We start from the raw sequence: 21,487 nt of genomic DNA, 5'->3' as shown, positions 1-21,487 counted from the left end.
TGAGTGGTCGGCCCAACCCAGATCTGAAAAAAATGAAGGAATCGAAATTCCTGCGACGGTCAGCATGAAATGTGCGCATTAGTCTTGGTCAACGCCAGTCCCCCCATATGGAGCTAATTGAATGGTTCAGATACACCAAGATTCTTAACCCTTTGGGGGTCTTACACAATATAACATTCAAAAAGGGAAGTATAGGAAAATATTTTTAAAATAAGAATATAGTTAGTATAGTAGATAGTTTTCGTATTAAATTAAATCCCTTCAAATAAAGCTACATTTGAGTTCCATTTGGATGAAAAATTAAATAATAAAGAAGCACCAACTAAGTAAACCAAAATAATGATCTCAGGGGTCTTAACATATTTAAATATCAGTCTTATTTAATAGAATGTTATTTTAAAGCTAAAGGGCACCTAGCTAAAGGTCTAAAAAAACTAAGAAAAATCATATACCCTGGAAAAAATGGGTTAAAATCCTTCTATTTAATGTGATCCCCAGCATCGTTTGGAGCTCACCATAAAATGCAAAAGTGTGTCTTGGCATTCAGCCTTCAGCCTGATCTTGATTTCGCGTCATTATGATTCGCATACAGATTATACAAATTAAGAAAAAAGGAAAATAAATAAATAAAAAAATGCTCCATAACCGGGTATGGGTTTTTCGGGTATGCGCCTGGGTCTGGGACTGGGGCTGGGTCTGGATCTGGGTCTGACTCCGGGGCCGGGATCTGGTTGGACTTTATGTTTATGAGACATCTGCAGACAAACGCAGCGGGTAGCCGGCGAAAACACGACGACGATCTTCATCATCATCCTCATCAGCCAAACCAATTTCATTCCCAGATTCGTTCAGCTGTCGGTATTTGGGTATTTGGGGGCTACTGTTTCGAATTTTTCAAAGTCGCCAAATAATTTTAATGATCTGACACAGCGCACAAAGTACTAAATTAACTTAAGAGCCTTCTCCTCACTTCTCCACTTGGCTTTTTCCTTTTATTTTTTTTATTTTTGGGCAGTGAAAATGATTAATGGCATTCCAGAAAGCCAAAGCTCAAGACATAGCTTCTGATTTGGTGTTTAGTGGCCAAAGGAATGGAATCTAAAAACTACAATTTATTTTGAAAGTAAGGGAGAAGACTTGGCGAGGAGCTTAAAAGTCTCAAGATCAGCAAAGGTTTGTTTTTAAATCAATTAAGGGCTTTAAATCAAGGGGATCGTAAAATTCCCATTCGAATGCGGAATGTTATTTAATATAAAGAATGTTTCCTTCAAAGGAAACAATTATAAAAATTCGCAAAATAAAGTATTAAAAGATTTTTAAATTTGTAAAGTTTTAAGATAACAAGAAAAATACAACATTAACTTATGAATTTTTTGAAATTTCCCTAAAAAAACATTTTCCGTTCTTATTTATAAACTATATCTGTTTTTATAACTATATCCTTATAAAGTGCATATTTTTATAAAGATTTTAGATTGATTTCGTTTTGGGTATTTAATTATCAAGAATTTTATTTGGTTTTCTGATTGAGTAACCAAAATTAAATGGCACTATAGGATTACAAATGTTTTGTTTTAAAATAAAGACAAATATAATCCGTAAGGCCGTTTAACAATTCCGAGAATATAAAAAATGTTTTGATTAAACAAAATCTATAAAGTTTTCCACCATATTAACAAAATTAACATCACAAAAATAACATGTAACATGACATTATTTTGGGAATATTTTTGAAATTAAATTATAGACCAAGGCTTTATTTCATCAAGATTATTGTGAATGAAAATTCGATCAATGTAAAGCTAATATTTTGTAATTTGAAAACATTTATTTTCAGCTTGTTTTCAAAATAATAAATAAGAATGTTCCTACTTTGGTTTGGTAAGCTCGGTTTTAACTTTTGAACTATTAACTATTTTCTTCCTTATGATTTTCTTAAACCTTGTATTTAATGTTAAAATTAATTTTAAAATTTATCGTTAATATCTTATGAGCTATGAATCTTTACTTTAAAATTCTTTTTAATACACCACTACTTGTTAAATTATATTCTGTTTATTCACCTTTCACTTCACCTTTCTGTGACTTGTGGCCCTTGAGAGAAAAGACAAAAACTTTCAAGTGACAATGTTGTCTGACATTTGGGTATTGGGTTTAATTCAACTCCTGGAAACTATGTTGATAAGGATGGACAAGTTACAAGGATGCACTTACTCACCAGTGAATGGAAGTACCGATGTGGGAAGGCAGCTCTATTATTTTCTGATTCGCTTCTTGATGGATGAGTTTCTTGGTAAAAAGTTTTCTCAGCTTTCTGGATATTTGAGAGCACCAGATAATGCAGATAATTGTATTCGAGTTTTTTGATTTCGGCTGGTGTTTGGGGTTGATTGAGTTGTTTGGCTTTTGGTGGCAACTGTACTTACGAGTGCCGTGATTAATTGTTTATTAACACGATTAAAGAGAGTTCAAAAGGTGGTTATTATTAATAGCAATGTTTGAAAAACCGTTGAATAAGAGATAATGTTATTTTAGGATTGTTTACTATTCGATAGAGTTTGTTTATTTTTCCAGACACTTCACTTTGGACACTTGGTATTATTTATTACTCATACGCCATGTGCGTCGAATGTTTTCGGTTAATTGCGTTTTTGTTTCTTGCTGGTTTCCTGGTAATGGCTAATGTTAAGCAGGAAAGACACGACCAAGACGCACATCCACATCCTCAGAGGGGCACTCTGTGTACATCAGTGACTGAATGTGTATATAGATGTATTTATATATCTATCTGGTGGATAGTTTTGCAGAATTTGACTTTTTCGGAGATTGCACGTTGAATGCAGCCTGAGACTCGTCCAGTGACTGAGCCAGCGTTGCACGACATTTGCATCGGCGATGCAGCCACCAGCCGAAGGGTCCACGAGTGCCCCACGACAGGACGTCGTCCTGGAGGGGAACCTCCGTCGTGGATGCCGACGAGCAGTGCGTGGGCTTCGTGCGGATTCGGGTGCCCAGTTCTCGGATTAATCCGGGCTCCTGGCGGCTGCTCCTGTTCCCAGCTAACAGCAGAGGCTCCCAGCTCCAGGAGGATATGCTCCCCCTCGCCACTCGCCGCCAGCGCCCCTGCTTCCGCCCGATCCCGCCACTCGGCTTGAGGGCAGTCCACAGCCAATGGGCGGCCCATGTTCAAGGTCAACCGTTTGACGGCCATTTTGGATGCAACGGTATATGTTCAATGGCCGCCCACACACACACAGCCGCCTGCATTTCCTGGCCCAATGAGCTCGTCCCCGGCCCACTCAGTCGCCTTGGCAACGACCTTCGGTAGGCGTATCCTCGACATTGGCCGTGAATTCCTGCAGTGTGCATTTGGGGGTTGCTGCAGCCGTTCAAGGTCACGTCCTCAATCAGCTGACGCCCGCCAGGGTTGCCCTGCCACCGCCCGCGCGAATTTTTCAAAAATTCAGTTTACTAGATTAGCGCTCCTTGTGTCGAAGCGAAACCCAATTAAAATCGTATTGGCCCGAACAAAGCGCTCAGAACCCAAAAAACTCATTTCGTTTACTGGCCCATAAATTAATCAGTGAAAACAATAAAGATTTCAATATAATTTTCAACGACATCCGGTCGAATGCGGCCCCAAATTTGGACGCGGGACAAGCAGCCACTTACCAGCTCCACATATGGGGCGGGACACATAAAAATATCTCTCTTTTTCTCTTTATTCTACATATAAGTATATATATATAGGAATCCGCAGATTGAAGATTCAATATAAAAAAAAAATAAAGTTTAACATCAACGATGAATGAAGTTAAGGTTGTGTTTAAAACGAATTGGAGATACTTTTTGGTTTTAAAGAAAATAGGAAGGGAAGCTTTATAGATATCTTAAATATTGATCAGAACCAAAAAAAACAAGCCTATTTCAATACCTACCTTAACAACCTCTCATGTATATGGCCCAAAGCTAAATATCTATAATTCAGTCATATAGAATGTAATATTCCTCACTTAGCTTGTTGACAAAGCCCCGATTATAGCCCTACTAACCACTCCCTAGGGAGAGGGTATTCCCAATGGAATTCCATTTGAATTGGGATGACGGACATGGGATGGGTAGCTGGACATCTTCCATTGTTTGGGCCGCAAATTGAAATGCCAGCCAAATGTGAATCATCTGATCAAATCAAAAGACCACAAAAAACGGTCTGCCATTGAATAAAAAGATACAAAACATTTCGGCAAACATACACAAATAAGTGCTCGGCATGGAGGCGAATGAAAGAAATAGAAATAAATGAAATTTCATTGTGGGATTTCGGATTTCGGTTTTCGGATTTCATTGAACAAAATATTATATGCTCTTCAATGAAAAATGTATCAGAGTTGGCCAAGTTTGATGGCTTTTGGCCGAGGCTTTGTGTTCGGTGCGTGAGTGTGTGTGTGCATTCAATTATCAATAAATTTTCAAGTGGTCCGCCCCCGCCCAACATACCAAGCGACGCCCACTCTGACGTCACAAGTGTCCTAGATTATCGCCGCAGCAACAGAGGTAACGTCGTCGGCCTCGAGGTGAAATGTACAATATAAACAGAAACTTTGGGGGCAATTTTCGACAGCAAACAAAATACCCAGCACGTGCAAAATATTTAGATTTATTTGGAAGCCATCGCCGTCGTCTGCTGTTGACGTGGTTTTCCCCTTTCGACAGCAAATCCGTTCCAAATTCCGTTTCCGCTTGACGATTTCGATCGATGAGTTGGCCAATTACACAGAGTTTTAATATCGCATTTCCGGAACAGAGGCAGAGCTTGGAATTTGGTCAGTTGCTAGGCAAATTTTTCACTTCCTGCCTAGGTTTTTAAATATTTGCATGGTTAAATTTTGTATTTAAAAGTCTATACGTTTCTTATGGGTATTATATACTTATTACTTCCATCTTACCATGTTTATCTTAATGATATCCCTTTTCCTAAAGTATTGGTTTTGACCAAAACCCCCTTGAAAATGAGGTTTCCCCTATGGGATCCGCAGTGATGACTATATCTTCCCCAATTCTGATCCGCTTCTCAAGCGGAATATTTTAAACGATTTCCGATTCTCAAGCGGAATACCTTAAACGATTTCTGGATCGCCATTCTGCATCAAAATCCTGACACAAAATATTTTTTCGATTTTTTGTCCAATTTTCTGGGCCATCCCCTTCGAAATTCGGCAAAGTCCCATGGGAGGCCTATATGGGCCACTGCGAAGGCCATATCTTGGCCAATTCTGATCCGATTCTCAAAAGGATTATCTTAAACGATTTGTGGATCGATTTTCTACCAATCTGCATCAAAATCTAGATGCAAATTATTTTTTCGATTTTTTGTCCAATTTTCTGGGCCCCTTCGAAATTTTCCCCTTCGAAATTGGGGAAAGTCCCATGGGAGGCCTATATGGGCCACTGCGAAGGCCATATCTTGGCCAATTCTGATCCGATTCTCAAAAGGAGTATCTTAAACGATTTGTGGATCGATTTTCTACCAATCTGCATCAAAATCTAGATGCAAATTATTTTTTCGATTTCTTGTCCAATTTTCTGGGCCATCCCCTTCGAAATTGGTGAAAGTCCCATGGGAGGCCTATATGGGCCACTGCGAAGGCCATATCTTGGCCAATTCTGATCCGATTCGTGGGAGGAGTATTTTAAACGATTTGTGGATCGATTTTCTACCAATCTGCATCAAAATCTAGATGCAAATTATTTTTTCGATTTTTTGTCCAATTTTCTTGGCCATCCCCTTCGAAATTGGGGAAAGTCCCATGGGAGGCCTATATGGGCATCAAAATCTAGATGCATATTATTTTTTCGATTTTTTGTCCAATTTTCTGGGCCATCCCCTTCGAAATTGGGGAAAGTCCCATGGGAGGCCTATATGGGCCACTGCGAAGGCCATATCTTGGCCAATTCTGATCCGATTCTCAAAAGGAGTATCTTAAACGATTTGTGGATCGATTTTCTACCAATCTGCATCAAAATCTAGATGCAAATTATTTTTTCGATTTTTTGTCCAATTGGGGAAAGTCCCATGGGAGGCCTATATGGGCCACTGCGAAGGCCATATCTTGGCCAATTCTGATCCGATTCTCAAAAGGAGTATCTTAAACGATTTGTGGATCGATTTTCTACCAATCTGCAACAAAATCTAGATGCAAATTATTTTTTCGATTTTTTGTCCAATTTTCTGGGTCATCCCCTTCGAAATTGGGGAAAGTCCCATGGGAGGCCTATATGGGCCACTGCGAAGGCCATATCTTGGCCAATTCTGATCCGATTCTCAAAAGGAGTATCTTAAACGATTTGTGGATCGATTTTCTACCAATCTGCATCAAAATCTAGATGCAAATTATTTTTTCGATTTTTTGTCCAATTTTCTGGGCCATCCCCTTCGAAATTGGGCAAAGTCCCATGGGAGGCCTATATGGGCCACTGCGAAGGCCATATCTTGGCCAATTCTGATCCGATTCGTGGGAGGAGTATTTTAAACGATTTGTGGATCGATTTTCTACCAATCTGCATCAAAATCTAGATGCAAATTATTTTTTCGATTTTTTGTCCAATTTTCTTGGCCATCCCCTTCGAAATTGGGGAAAGTCCCATGGGAGGCCTATATGGGCCACTGCGAAGGCCATATCTTGGCCAATTCTGATCCGATTCTCAAAAGGATTATTTTAAACGATTTGTGGATCGATTTTCTACCAATCTGCATCAAAATCTAGATGCAAATTATTTTTTCGATTTTTTGTCCAATTTTCTGGGCCATCCCCTTCGAAATTGGGCAAAGTCCCATGGGAAGCCTATATGGGCCACTGCGAAGGCCATATCTTGGCCAATTCTGATCCGATTCGTGGGAGGAGTATTTTAAACGATTTGTGGATCGATTTTCTACCAATCTGCATCAAAATCTAGATGCAAATTATTTTTTCGATTTTTTGTCCAATTTTCTTGGCCATCCCCTTCGAAATTGGGGAAAGTCCCATGGGAGGCCTATATGGGCATCAAAATCTAGATGCATATTATTTTTTCGATTTTTTGTCCAATTTTCTTGGCCATCCCCTTCGAAATTGGGGAAAGTCCCATGGGAGGCCTATATGGGCCACTGCGAAGGCCATATCTTGGCCAATTCTGATCCGATTCTCAAAAGGAGTATCTTAAACGATTTGTGGATCGATTTTCTACCAATCTGCATCAAAATCTAGATGCAAATTATTTTGTCGATTTTTTGTCCAATTTTCTGGGCCATCCCCTTCGAAATTGGGCAAAGTCCCATGGGAGGCCTATATGGGCCACTGCGAAGGCCATATCTTGGCCAATTCTGATCCGATTCTTGGGAGGAGTATTTTAAACGATTTGTGGATCGATTTTCTACCAATCTGCATCAAAATCTAGATGCAAATTATTTTTTCGATTTTTTGTCCAATTTTCTTGGCCATCCCCTTCGAAATTGGGGAAAGTCCCATGGGAGGCCTATATGGGCATCAAAATCTAGATGCATATTATTTTTTCGATTTTTTGTCCAATTTTCTGGGCCATCCCCTTCGAAATTGGGGAAAGTCCCATGGGAGGCCTATATGGGCCACTGCGAAGGCCATATCTTGGCCAATTCTGATCCGATTCTCAAAAGGAGTATCTTAAACGATTTGTGGATCGATTTTCTACCAATCTGCATCAAAATCTAGATGCAAATTATTTTTTCGATTTTTTGTCCAATTTTCTGGGCCATCCCCTTCGAAATTGGGGAAAGTCCCATGGGAGGCCTATATGGGCCACTGCGAAGGCCATATCTTGGCCAATTCTGATCCGATTCGTGGGAGGAGTATTTTAAACGATTTGTGGATCGATTTTCTACCAATCTGCATCAAAATCTAGATGCAAATTATTTTTTCGATTTTTTGTCCAATTTTCTTGGCTGTCCCTTGAAAATGGGAATTTTCCCTGGGTCCACAGTGATGGATGGTATACCCTCTGCAAGTTTAAAAATTTTAATCACTAGATGCAGATTAAATTAGACTAAAGCCCTGATTCATGAAGGGTATATCGTTTTTAAATAAGATGCTGAAGGTCTAATAAAAAGTTTTAAAAAGTATGTTAAAAGTGCCCATTACGATAGAATTTAAATATAATCGTTAGTTGTTAATTATTATTTATCTATTTCAATTTAACTTTCATTTCTCCTCTTCCATTCATTAAAAAAACCCTCTGTGATAGATACAGATACTTGCACAGATGCGGATACAAACACAAATACATATACAGAAAGGCATTGGGGCAAGCTAAGCAGTTAAGCTGGCACGCTCAAGTGCCCATAGAGTCCTTCGCCATGCGGTTCGTTTTTCTCAATGAACAAAATGCCAACCCCATAGCCTCCCAGCCATCCTCCCAAAAAGACACCCCACTGGAGGGTTGGGGGTGGTTAGTTAGAAAACTTACCTACCACAGCCGCAGCGCTTGTTGGCCTAGTTCCACATCCCTTTTTTGTGGAAGCCATTTTCATGATTTCGCCTTGTGAATGAAAATCTCGTCCTTGCGCTGGCTCTCCGCCTCTCGCTCTCTCCGTGGCTGTGTCGGTATCCTTTACGGATTTGTGACGGCATTTATTACGGTTTGGGGTATATTTTTTCCAACCCAGTAAGCCACGATGGACGGAGAATGTCATTCTTGAATTTTCCCCACGCCTGCGTCTGGGTTCTGTGTGCTTCTGCCAGTGCTTTTCCCAAGGCAGTGATGGCCAAGAAAATCAATGAATGAACATGGAGACACGTAGCCACCAAGGATGTGTACATGCAATCTTTATATATATTCCTCAATGAATATGGCCCACGCGCTCGATGGACATAAAATTTAACGAAAAAAAAGAAGAAATGGCGATTATGTATATATTTTTAGTGCACCTCGGACCATTTAAGACACGACTACGTGCTAGAAATAGCGTAATACGATATGGGACTCTTGGAAATGTACCATAAAACCTGAACTTTTTGCGCTGCACTTCTGGCTGAGTGCTTTAAAATTTATTGCACTTTAATATACCTAATTTTCGGTAGACTTTTTTTCGGGTTAAGTCATTGACTGATATGACAATTTCTAGAAATATAAAATGTCAGTGCTAGAAATAAAATAGTATTACCTTTTCAATTTCTTCAAAATGGCTCCCACAAATTACGTATACGCCCTGTATGCCACAGTTTATGTATAAAGATTGTTAATCCTTTTCGTTTAACCTTAAATATGTTAATACTCGTATCCTTGAATTTGTCACCGCTCCTCCATGGCTTAATCATTCCAGGGATATCTGCTCCAAACAGCTCATATTAATGGTCTGGCTCTTGAAAAAACATTACCTCGAGGACGAATGCCATGCAGGACTCTGCCCGAGGCAGGGCACTTCAGCCCATCCATTCAGCCCCAGCCCGTTTGAAGGATACTTGAAAGCAGCATTTGCATCATTCACAAAAACCCTCTGCTGCGGCGATGTGTAACATGCCGCATATTTTGCTGCAAGAGCACAGTTGCTGCGACACAATTGTCCTTCCAGCAGCTCGGCCCCAAGGGTTGAACGAACTCTGGTCGCGACTGACCCAGTTTTTTGTACTTGCAGCGGCGACGTCAGGCCACATGGCTGCCACACCCGCACTCTCGCCAGCCCCTCCGGATCCTGCGCCTGCACCCGCTGGCCCATTCATCGGCATCCTTGCATCCTTGCCGCGTTCAATGACACAACAGCATCGGCGGCAGCATCCCAAGACCCGGCTATGAATGAACGGAAAGCTGTGCGCATGCCAAGTGGGTCAATATCCTTTGTGAAGGATATTCAACGGCGTGACGTCACGAGTGACACAGTTATCAGCTTGCACCTATACTATATAGAGGGGCAGTCCTTCCCCTTCTCCCAAATGAAACACGAAGGTTAGGGGTTTTCTCTTGTTGTCCTTGTTTTTGGTAAACAACACTTTTGCATTTTATTCTAGATATCATTAACAAAAATCGCAGGCATTAAATTTGTATGATGTTCTTGGGTTTTGTGTAAAAAAAGGGGGTTTTACGAAAAAAAATTTGATTTAAAACCATTATAGTAACAGAGTTTCTTAAGCGACAACTGCGGCAGCGACGGCGACAAGGGCTACGGCTACGGCTATGACTGTAAACCATAAAAACGAAACTAGGCTTAAGAAAAAAAAAGGATCCTTGCAGCTCCAAGGACACACCACAAGCGCACAGTCTGTAGTTCGATTAGTTTATCAGATATATATAAGCAATACTCGTCATCCACCGCGAACATTTGTGCAGCAAATTTTGGCAATCGAGTTGAAATATTTGTTTGGACTTCTTACAAAATCTCAAAGACCTTCTTCAGTTCCACCATCAGGGCCCAGTCGGCCTTGATCAGGTCGTCGCGGAAGTAATCTTTGCAGGCGTCGATACTCTGGCGAGAAATCTGGAAAGGAAATGCAGATAAAGAGTGTCAGTTATATGGCTTTTTAAAAGGTTTTCGATTTCAGTGTAGCTATAAATGCATATTAATAACACGCTGCGCCACACATAAATCATTTGCATTATGAATTCAGCAAAAATTTATAATTGGAACGTGCCAATTGTCAGAACTCCCACCGAGGGGCAGGGAGCCGTCCAGGATGCGCACGGGCGGCTGCTTCATCAATCAAACAACGGGGCGGCACGTGTCGGTTGGGTTGGGTTGGGGTTGGGGTCTCTGCCTCACCAGGTCCCCCAGCCAATGTCCCACCGCCTCTCGGACACCGACATATGGCGCATAACAATTAAAATCATTTTTAACAATATTTTCTGTTCATCTTTTGTTGTTGTTCGTTTGTATCTTTACTTTAGTTTATTATGCCCCAGCGCAAGGCTTTATCGAGGCTATTTTAGTGTCGCCATTTTTTATGGCGCTTCTTTAATGGGTTTTTTAATGCCTCGCATTTATGGCGGTCCTCCCGCCCCACCCATCCCCCAGTCGGCAAGTCGGCAAGTCGCCAAGTCGGGAGACCTTATGAATAGTTCCACTTTTGGCCGAAAGTCTGATTACAATGCGCCCTTCCTCGCCTTCCTCGGGTTCGCATTTATTCTCCCGCTTAATTATTATTTTTATTCTCTTTTTATTTTTTGGCGCATCGCATATTAATTAGGCTCTCCAGTCCGCGACCGATCAATGGCTTCGATTATTGGAACCGCACATATATGTATTGTGTATTTATGGCGCAGGGCCTCATCGGACAAAAGATTTCTCTAAACGATAAGCGGCGCATAAGCCTCTTTCCAAGGAGTTCCCCATTTATGACCGTGAATATTAAACCGAAATCACAAGTCGAGTCTTTTGTCCGCCGAGTTGAAGGATACAGCCTGAACTTAAGTACACTATTGAGTGGTAATCTATGGATCGGAGGGAAGCTTAAATTAATGCTGAAATAGTGCCCATTCCGATCCATAGCACCCATAAAAGTCCCCCAAAATGTATCCTTAGCATAATCAGATTTGAAATTGCAATTTCCACTTCATTAGCCGCCTTTCAGCTCCTCAAATCCAATCAGCCTCCACTAATTGCTGCTATTTTTAGCCTTTGCACAAGACCTTGTACAACTTGCGAGTTAATCCGCAAGGTCGGATCCGCAACAAAAGTCAACTACAGTTGACCTCAGCTCCGATTCGAAAGGGATGGGGGGCGATCGGGTTAGCTGGGTTGGGTTCTCTGCTCCATTTTGGGTCGCCAAATGCGTCATAGCCCCCCCATCACCATTGAGCTCTCTGATAAAAGGCAGCACACACACAGCTCCCACAAATTAAAGCCAGAGCCGAAAAAACCGCAAACTGTGAAAACTGAAAACTGAAAACCGAAAACCGAACCCGCCGTACGAAGCACACACACAACTGGGTCGACATCCGACATCCGAGGGAAACTGGGTTAACTCTATAATGACGACGACGTCGAGGAGTCAATGAACGCCGCCCGGTGTTGCCGGTGCAAGTGCATTGCCGTGGAAGGTGAAACGTGACGTCAGCCGACTCGGGTCAAATGCTCTCCATAGACTGCCCCCTCCTTGGGTCAGCCATGACATAATACCCTTTCATGGCTCCCAGGTTCTTGCAAAGACATCGTGAACTATAAATAGCCCGGGGAGTGTGTCAATTGGGGGGCGGGTCGAGGCCACCACGAAAGCATAAAGGATACCATACACTTCGAAAACCTATTTGGAAAAGCCCATGAAGCTTAATACTATATGCTCCCAGTGCCCTCTATTATTATTCAATTTGGCGGGCCTAAAAATACACTCATTCATCTTTATTTAGACCACTTTTTACAGCGGATTAATTGAATCAAGCTGCAAATTCAATGAGCAATTAGCGCCGCCAAGACCCTGACGTCACAGATGCCTCCCGCCGATAACGCCGACAACAGAATGAATGGAAAATTAAGTTTCCTATCGATTTTCGGTCTAACACAGGCCTACGCCCACACCACACCACCCCAGCCTAAAACCTATTCAGAGCTGATAAGAGGGCCGCCCTTGACGTCAGCATCGCCGGGTTGTAATTGTTAATCAAATGATTGCATGAAAGGAAGTTGCAAAGACCTTTCAACGCCACTTAAGCCATTTAAGTCACTCAAGTTCACATCTCCCCCTCCAGCAGGGCAAGCAGGGCCAGCAGGGCCAGCGCCACTTAACACACTACTTGGCCATGTAATTTGATAAGCCAGATGGCAGTTGCCGCCAGTTCAAGTGCAGCCCCACCTGGCCAGGTGCAGTTGACAACTTTGGCACTTTCCCCCAGCCCGCACTTGAATTCGCACTGAATTATAGACCTTATAGGCTTTGGGCATTTCCTCTATGGATGGGGTTTCCCCTTGGGACCTGATAGAGGTCTTAGGCATAGTTTGATTTTAAGTGGGCTTAACTGTTTGTTTAGTTTAATTAAGGGATTTTCTCGTCAGAATATATCTATGTGCATACTATGCCTTCTTAAAAGACTTCCTTCTATGAATACTCATGAAAAAAACCCCGTTGTGCAACCTCTCATGCACTATCTAACCAAAAATCGTATTATTCCTATAACTTTGAAACGACCATGCAATCAAGCCCATCATTTAGATTCCAAGTTGACTTTTCCGCTCCCGAAAAAAAAACTGAATGAACAAATATTTTATTGCCAGTCAGTGTTGCGTCTTTTGTTTTTCATTCAATAAAGTTTCAAGTGGCAGGCACTTAAAGTGCTTTGTTTGGTTTCATTATTTCATTAGACGGATCGACCACTCACCTTGCTGACCAGCATGTCCTCGGCCTCGAAGTGCCGTCCGTACATTTTCGGCGATTCACCCGGAATCGGATCGATTTTGACGCAAATCTCCTGACCCTTGCGGGCCGACTCGATTTGCTTGTGATTCGATTCGATGGAGGTCACGATTCCGATGTCCACAAACTGCAAAGAAAACAAAGAGAAATTATCGTGAAAGTGTTTGCGGCTTACGGGGCGTATGTGTAATATTAGAGAGAGACATTTATGGGGGGGGACGGTGGTACTTCCGCATGTCATTGACTGAATCGCTGATAAGCCTGCCACCAGCCACCTCATTCCATATGCCAGAGCCGTAAAGTAATACCGCGTTAAGCGCTAAATAAAAGGTTTGCCAAAAGGTGATTAGGACGAGGGGCCGCCCAACGTGGTGTTGGGAAGGGCGGCGGAAGGCCTTATCAGCGCATCTGGCGCAAGTTCCATACCCGATGGTGACCACTTCCTCAATTCCACTGATAAAACTTGTGGGTGGAAAGTTATTGCTGCCCTGTGGCCTGCTTGTTTCAGTGGCTTTGTTTTTTTGTGGAGTACCAGATAATATTTGAGTCTTAACTCTGCCAGACGACACTGTTATGGAAATGTATTAAATACCATGTCATTTTTTCTTAATTTGGATTAAAATTTATAAGAAATTAGGGAATCAATTAAATAAAATTAATGCGATAAGGAAGAATGACTATCATTATTATTTAATTAAATTATTTTACAAGAAATAAGAGCAAGATTTAAAGAAGGAGTAATATTATATGAAATATTCTTTAGTATTTAATAAGCAATAGTAAGAATATTAAGTTATATTTAATAAATATAAAAAGTCTCAATTTATAGAGATATTAAAAGATATTTATTTTTAGATATTTAGATATTTTTCAACCAAAATTGTTCAAATAACTAATAGATTGTTTAGTTTTTTGTATTTTGAAATAATTTTTATGAGAAATACTTAATTAGGTTTATGTTTTTATTAAATATTACCTTAAAAGTTCTATTATTTGTCCCAAAATAAACCTCCTAAATCTATCGCTTATTTTATAAGACGAATAAAATTTTTCTCAGTGCACTGTACTCCTATCTGGATAGGCCAGCAAAGTCATTGAACCAAATTGTAACATGTTTGTTGTCGTAACCCGTTTGCACTGTACTACAGCCAGCAACAACAAAAACTAAAACAACAAGAACATCTACACAGGAAACTGTTGCCAACGTCGCTTGCTCGCGTTTCCTGTGGGCGCCCCAATGGCGGCGACGTCGCTGCCTCTGTCACTGCCACTGCTGTCGCTGCGCCGCGCTGCCTATGTCGCTGCCTCTGCCACAGCCTTCGTTCGTATTTCATTCAAACCAAATAAATTATTGAAATTCTTTTTTCTTTTTTTTTTGTATTTTTTTTTGGCTTGTTGCTATCGGTGCAAATAGCTACAACACACTTACACACCCCACACACAGCGCAGGGGCAGCAGCGGAACAGGGTTAGCGGGTGGCGGGGCGCATTTGTCACCATTTCCTGTCGTTGATTACTCATACGCCCCGTTCGCCGTCTTCCTCTTGGCGGCTTCTTCCTCGCTCTGTTTTATTTGCAAAATTTTCATTAAATGTGTTAATTTATTTCCATTTCCACACAATTTTTTCTTTCAACATGGCGCGGCTGGCAGGCTGGCAGCGAAACCATCCCGGTGGGGGATATTTATGAGATACAGATAGATATGCCTATAAAAAGGGGTCTATGCGGATGTGGGGATGCGAGTAAAAATTGATGGGTCTTCTGAGGCAAGTGCCACAATAAATATATTTTTTTAAAATAAATCCTAAATATTAAAACCCATTAACCCCTGCAATATACCCTCAAGAAATGTTCCCCCTCTTTGGGGCGAGAACCAAAAATAGTTTTTCGAAAACTCGGGATTTATTTTCAGTCTTCGAAGCCGAAAAGCAAACAGATTCTTTATTGGGCATCGATGAAAAATTCGATGACGATGCCCTCGTCTCGCAACGGCCCAGAAAAAAACCGAAAAAAAATATGAAACCCAAACAAGTTGGCTACGAAAACAACATTTTACATTCAACATTTTTTTTCTCCTCCAATAATTTTTTTCTACAACTTTTTCTGGCTGGCAGAGCGCTTTCGGGCCGGGTGTGTGCGTGTGTATGGCACAGCGTTTATCTAAAAATATGATTTATATATTTCGTGCAGACCGGATGTCGTCTATTTTCGAAAAAAAAGCTATTTGTATGAATGAACGAAAGCAACAGCGGAAAACAACAACATCGAATCGAAAAGCGAACAAAACGAGATTCAAAAACAATTTGATTTTTTTGGTTTTATTTGTGAAATGTTTGATAGAGCCACGAGAGAGACAAACAAATAGATTGTCTGATGTATCTCTTGGGGCCTTTGTCTGTATTTTTGTCGGATAGAGCAAACACTTTTGTGACACAATTCTCTGATTTCAGATTTCTTGGGCTCTGGCTCTTCCAGCGCAGTTGAGTTCCAGCGTTGTCAGCAGGAAACACTAAATTAGTTGACCGTAGAGAGAATTACCCCATATATACAGTGCACACCATATGCATAATATATGTGCTCGGATTTATATGTGTCAAGCACAATACTGAAATATTCGCAACATCCGTCACGAGGGGGATCCGAAATAAAAAGAGGGGAGCTCGCTGGGCTGACTCTGAACTGGAGTACTTAAGAGTATTAGTAGTACAGGGTCTAATATGCCTTTCCAGAGCCTCTGCAGATGTAACTCCAACACACAGTAGCTACATGCACGGGCCACATCAATTTCTTTCAATCCCAGCTGCCGGTCTTGACTTGGCTCTGGATCTTTGGATCTCTGGTGTTTTGAGGCCCTCGGGCTGGCTGCTGCTGATCTACGCTTTTCAAATGAATCGGCCCCAAAGTTGCCGACGTCATGCTTTTCGGGAGAAGGGGGAACCAGAGCCAGAGAAGAGAACTTGTCGCTGATTCGAGTGCTTCGAACATAGCCCGAAAGCCCCCACAGTTGAGGAAGCATTTATATAGTCATCATCGTAGCACTGGCTATGAACATGATCACGATCCATCCGTCCAGACCAGACCAGCGGCAGATAACCCCACTCAGCTGCCCACAACACTTGGAGTGGAGGTGAATGCCAGATGCATGCAACAGGGCTGCAGAGTCATCAGAAGTAGATGGAAATTGCGATTAAAAATGGACATTTTTAGTGAAATATTTAAGGAAATCTTAAGATCCAGTCTTTAGAATGATATTTTTTAATTCATAAAAGTAGTACTGGTAGTAGTCCATCCCTCTCTCCAAAAACCACATCTCGAATCATGCAACGCCCAGCTACATGGCTTTCAACAGCAATCACAAAGCCAACAACACCTACCAAGAGAGCTCTGGGCCCAGTTAAGACCCCTCATTCATCGTCATCATCAAAAGTAGCACCAGCAGCAGCATCAGCTCCAGTAGGCACTGGGCCATGTGTCTAGTCATGCTCATTAGCATCTCCTCATCACCGTCACTACAACCAATTCCCATTCCAGCCCAATCTCGAAAGCATTTCCAGCATCTGCGATCTCCGGTTGTGGCTCCGAAACGCAGTGACGCCCACAACGCCCACCATCCACACTCCGAGGGTCGTGGGAGTGGCAGTGGGTGGAGGAGACCAGACCGGCCTGCAACTTCAAGAGAAAATCTTTCACTCGCAGGAAGTCCGTGGGCCAGCTCGTCAACTCCAAAATTAAAGCCAGCCCCGAAAAATCTCAGGTGGGTGTTGCCAAGGTGTTGAAGAGCAGCGCCAACAGCAGCTATCTCCGCTGATTAGAAATGATTATCTATTGGGGCTTGTTGTTATTAGTTCTGTGGTTTCTCTGGGCCACACTACTCCTCAGTGATTATTGTTTAATTCGGGATGGGGTAACTTGTGCTATCGGACATCGGAAATACTTGATAGATACTACCCGTCATTAATCAGAAATATCGTCACGGATCCAAGTGCAAAACAATCAATTAAGAAACAGAAACTGAAACTGAAGCCTTCGCTTCAAAGTTCTGGTTGGATGGATGGAGTATCAGAGGTTGATAAGGAAACAAGAAATTAAAAATGCACAGCTGGAGTGGACTCTGGTCTGGAGGAAGTGAGTGTTCAGCCAGTTATCACCCGAAATCGTATCAAGTTCAATGCCTGACTTAATGGCTATTATTAATATTGATATCAAAGTTTGTACTTTCTGAATGAGGCAACCTACCTGGCTAGGGGGTTTTCCCTCAACAGACCAACTACCGGAAGTGGGTCTTGAAACTATATCAAGAGTGTGGGTGTTGGGCCATGCTCTCTTTTAATATTATCCCCATTCAAAACTGTGTATTTTCTTTCCCACACACACCAACTTTATGGCCTGCACACCTCGCCCATTTGCGATTAAACAAACGTCAATTAAGTATATTTATTTTGGGTGCGCGTGTAAAATGGAAAGGAAAGCCATAGCCAGAACCATAACCAGAAACAGAAACAGAACCAGAGAAACAGAGAACATTTTATGCCACTTTTCCGTCGGTTTTTGTGCAAATTCAGCATTTCCGGCCAAGAAAAACTGAAATGTGACGAAGGCGACCAACTGACCGAGCCAGCAGCAGAAAAAACCGAGCCAGAAACAAAAAGAAAAGGCCAACGCCGAGTAATTTGCTAATTACGCTAATTTCTTTTGTTGTTGCTGGTGGTCGGGCGGGGCGGGCTGCTTTTATTGCAATTGCCATTTGTAATCGCAGCCATTGTTGCCCTGCCCGGCCCTGCCCTGCCCTGCCTCAGCTCTGACCGTTTATTTTCATAGTAAAATAAATATTTGAGGCGTTCGCGTAGATACAGATACAAATGCACGAGTAGCCAGCCAGCAGATACTACGAAGGGAGGTGAGAGCTAGAGGGGTTGCCCGCAAAAAGTAAAATAATAAAAAGCGCGTATCTAAGCGGATTTTACTATCTTATCGTTTGCCCGAGTGACTCCGCACAGTGTGTTTTTCTTCGCGTGTATCCGAGAGTGTTTGTACTTTATGGCTGTGCAAGCCAGCAGAGTCGAAACACGAACCCCCAGCCCAGCCTAGTCAAGGCAGCAACAGGAAATAGGCAGTTTTATGAATGAAATGAAAGCGAGACAGCCACAGACACATCTGCAGATACACAGATACAGCCAGAGGCCAGCACAATAGCCAGCACACGGGAGTATTAAATCTATACAGAGCTTAGTGTTTACAAATTATATTTAAAAACCGCCCATATATCATTGTGGGTTGTAGTTTTCGGATTCATTCATGAGTTGTAACCGCTCGCCACTATTTGTTATGGTCTGCTTGCTCTATTTCCCACTGAAAGCTCTATCCGATAGATACGAGCGCATACCCACACGCCCTCGAGATACTCTTGGCGGGCCAGAGTGCGCCCACATGTTCTCCAACTGTTCTGTTACGAAATCTCCGTTCGCCCGCTGCCGCCCGCTTATCATAATAAGATACAAATGTATCTGCTGGATGCCTCGGTCTCCAGCTCCATTCATAAAAACAATCTTGTTCTGGCTCGGGACTTGGGCACGTTCAGAGGCACACCTGCCCTATCGGGTCTCAGGGGTTGCATTCTTCCGCCACCGGATCTTAACTTCCCTCGGATCCTGCACTTCCGATGCGCTACTCCCCCTCCACCCCTGGCAGCTGGCAACCTCAGCACACTTCTGCCACGAAGTAGCAGGCACTTGGTGCACTGAGCGAACTAACCGAGGGTGTCTTCTTTCACAGTCCCCACAGCTATGGCCTTTTAGAACCTTTTTTTCTCAGTCTTCCCATTCACAACTACGTGCGGAAGCATTCACTTCCGTTCTGCTTCTGCCAGCGTCACTGCTGCTTCCGTTTTCCCGCTGCCAGCCAGCCAGCCGGAGCAGCTGCCCCTGTGTGTGTCTTGGGTTGCCGGCAATCCGCTTCCGCAGCTCTTTCTCCAACTGCCTGGCACTTCTTTAGAATTTAATTACTTGTTCCGGTTCTTAGCGCTGTTCCTGTCCTCCTTATTCTCTGCCACAGCCATTATTATGATTATTTTTGTTGTTTTTTTCCATTGTGCCCCTTGTTGTTGCATTGTGTGGAGTGGTCTTTTGTGGCACACGTAGCGGTAAGCCGATTTGTATTCCCAACGACCCCAAAAACGAGAAAAAGAGTTTGGAAACGCAGTTTGTAAAGATCGTAATCTGCAAGGATCTTCAAGGATATTTTAGAATATATTAATGCTAGAGGATGCTTGGAATACCTTTCCAGACACCTTACCAAGGCCCTTTCACTCCGAAGATCGCATAGAAGCGACAACGGAAGTCGTAAGACATGATGGCTTAACAATTGAGGCAACCGGCGAGTAAAGTCGTAAAAAAGAAATATATTATAGATATAGCACTCGAGGAAGGGGAAGTAATGGGGCCAGCAGCAGCGACACCCTTACCTACTTAAACTCAGCTCGCAGCCCATAAATTAGCCAAGACCATCGCCAAGGCAAACTGCTACCACTTTACACACAATAACTCATGGAAAAGGAGCAAAAAAATACTTGTATATATAAATCGAAAACTGCATGAGGCCCAGGGGCATTTAATTAACAAAAACCAGCAGCTCGCTGGCTGAATGAGCTTTCATTTCCGCTACAAGAGCAGCAGCCACTTGGGGCATGAATGAAAATATTAAAAGATATCGATCTTGCCCCGACTACCGCGACGATCTCACTCTTTTCTCGGTTTTCTCGGTTGCAACCGAAAACTTTTTCTGCCCCCAGATTTCTGGTTTCTCTGCGGTTTGGTGGTGGAGCGGCAACTAATATCTTTATATATATATTTGCAAGACGATCTGCAAGTGATCTGCCCGAGAGTCTTAAAGACAGTCTTTAAAAGGCTGCACAAGATTGCAGACAAAGACAGTAGAGATTCCATAAGGGGGATATGGTTTCAATTTTAGATTTTAGATTTTAAAAAATTATCAGAGTACCTGTCTTTGAAGTCTATCTGTTGGCTTTAGTTAGACTTTACTGTAGCAGATAGCCCCCCGTACAAATCACTCGCAAACCCATACACACACCGTCCATATGTTAAGTGACTGACGGATTTGGATTTGGCGCTGGGTAACGCCTCCAACTTCCGTTTGCTGTTTTGGCTTTTTGGTTTTTAAGTGCGGGCCGGGCCCCGCGATCCGAGCGAGGGAAAGGAAGGCTGAAGGCTGGAAAATAAATGTATGCCCCGGCCGAGCTCGCTGAATATATAGTGGATGGATCTGCTCCACTCGGGTGATGTCAGTGGGATCCGATCCGCAATCCGAAATGAGGATGTTCGAACCGAGAGTGCGAGAGTGGGGCGTGTTGGACTCCGATCGGGGTCCGATAAAGTGAAACTCTTTGATGTACGAGCTGGCGGGGGCCGATCGAGGCGGATCTGATGAGGCCGGAGGATAAACAAACCGCCGCGGATCGCTGCTTAATTAGCCGGTCTGACCCTCAAGGCCTGGCTGATAGATAAACAATCAGGGAATGGGAGGGCAGACTTTTAATTGAATTTTCTGAGAGCTGAAACCTGAAATCACTTCCCTTACGACCCCAAACCAATGAACCCTTCGAACTTGACTAACCCCCAGGCGTATCCCGTTACCACATTCTGACACTTGGGGTTAAGGGTTGAAAGCCGGACGGTCGGGCAGTCGGCCAGCACCAGACACTGGTCACCTGTTTAACCCCCGTGGCCGAAATGACAAACCCGAAAACGGGAAGTGGAAGTGGTTTGCTTTTGCTGGTCGTGTGAGAACGGATGTTTTTGGCCAACTCGAAACAATTACGCGCTTAAGACAAAAGCTGAAAGACTGAGCGGAGCTGGCCCTGCTATTACAGATTTAATTATATAATTAATAAATGTAATCAACGGCAAGGGCAGCGAGCAGCGACCAGGGCCGAGAGACCATCTGGCTGACTGACTGGCACGCATGCGCATCACCAAGACACAATGTAAGACGCAGACAGACGAGGTCAGCACCATAGCAGCTGATAAATATTAAAGTAAAATGTTTAAAAAAATATTTAAAATTATATTTATGGTATTATTTATTATATTATTATATACTTTATAAGAAAATAAGATTCTGGTTCTA

At 42.6% G+C, this 21,487-nt stretch overlaps 1 protein-coding gene across 1 annotated transcript in view; it reads right to left on the bottom strand.

Annotated features, from left to right (window-relative positions):
* Window positions 1–9,952: 9,952 nt before the first annotated feature.
* The window catches only part of eIF5B (eukaryotic translation initiation factor 5B), a 30,674-nt gene continuing 19,139 nt past the window's right edge, over window positions 9,953–21,487 (bottom strand). The window contains exons 8-9 of the mRNA XM_017242924.3: window positions 13,312–13,473; window positions 9,953–10,480 (exon numbers count right to left, since the gene is read on the bottom strand). Coding sequence (XP_017098413.2) covers window positions 10,373–10,480; window positions 13,312–13,473 — 270 coding nt within the window. The 3' untranslated portion in view covers window positions 9,953–10,372. The remainder of the gene's footprint in view (window positions 10,481–13,311; window positions 13,474–21,487) is intronic.

The sequence above is a fragment of the Drosophila bipectinata genome, chromosome 3L, assembly GCF_030179905.1.
Source record: "Drosophila bipectinata strain 14024-0381.07 chromosome 3L, DbipHiC1v2, whole genome shotgun sequence".
Lineage (NCBI taxonomy): Eukaryota > Metazoa > Arthropoda > Insecta > Diptera > Drosophilidae > Drosophila > Drosophila bipectinata.
Note: the sequence above shows the minus strand (reverse complement) of the source record. Positions and strands in the feature narration are given on the sequence as shown.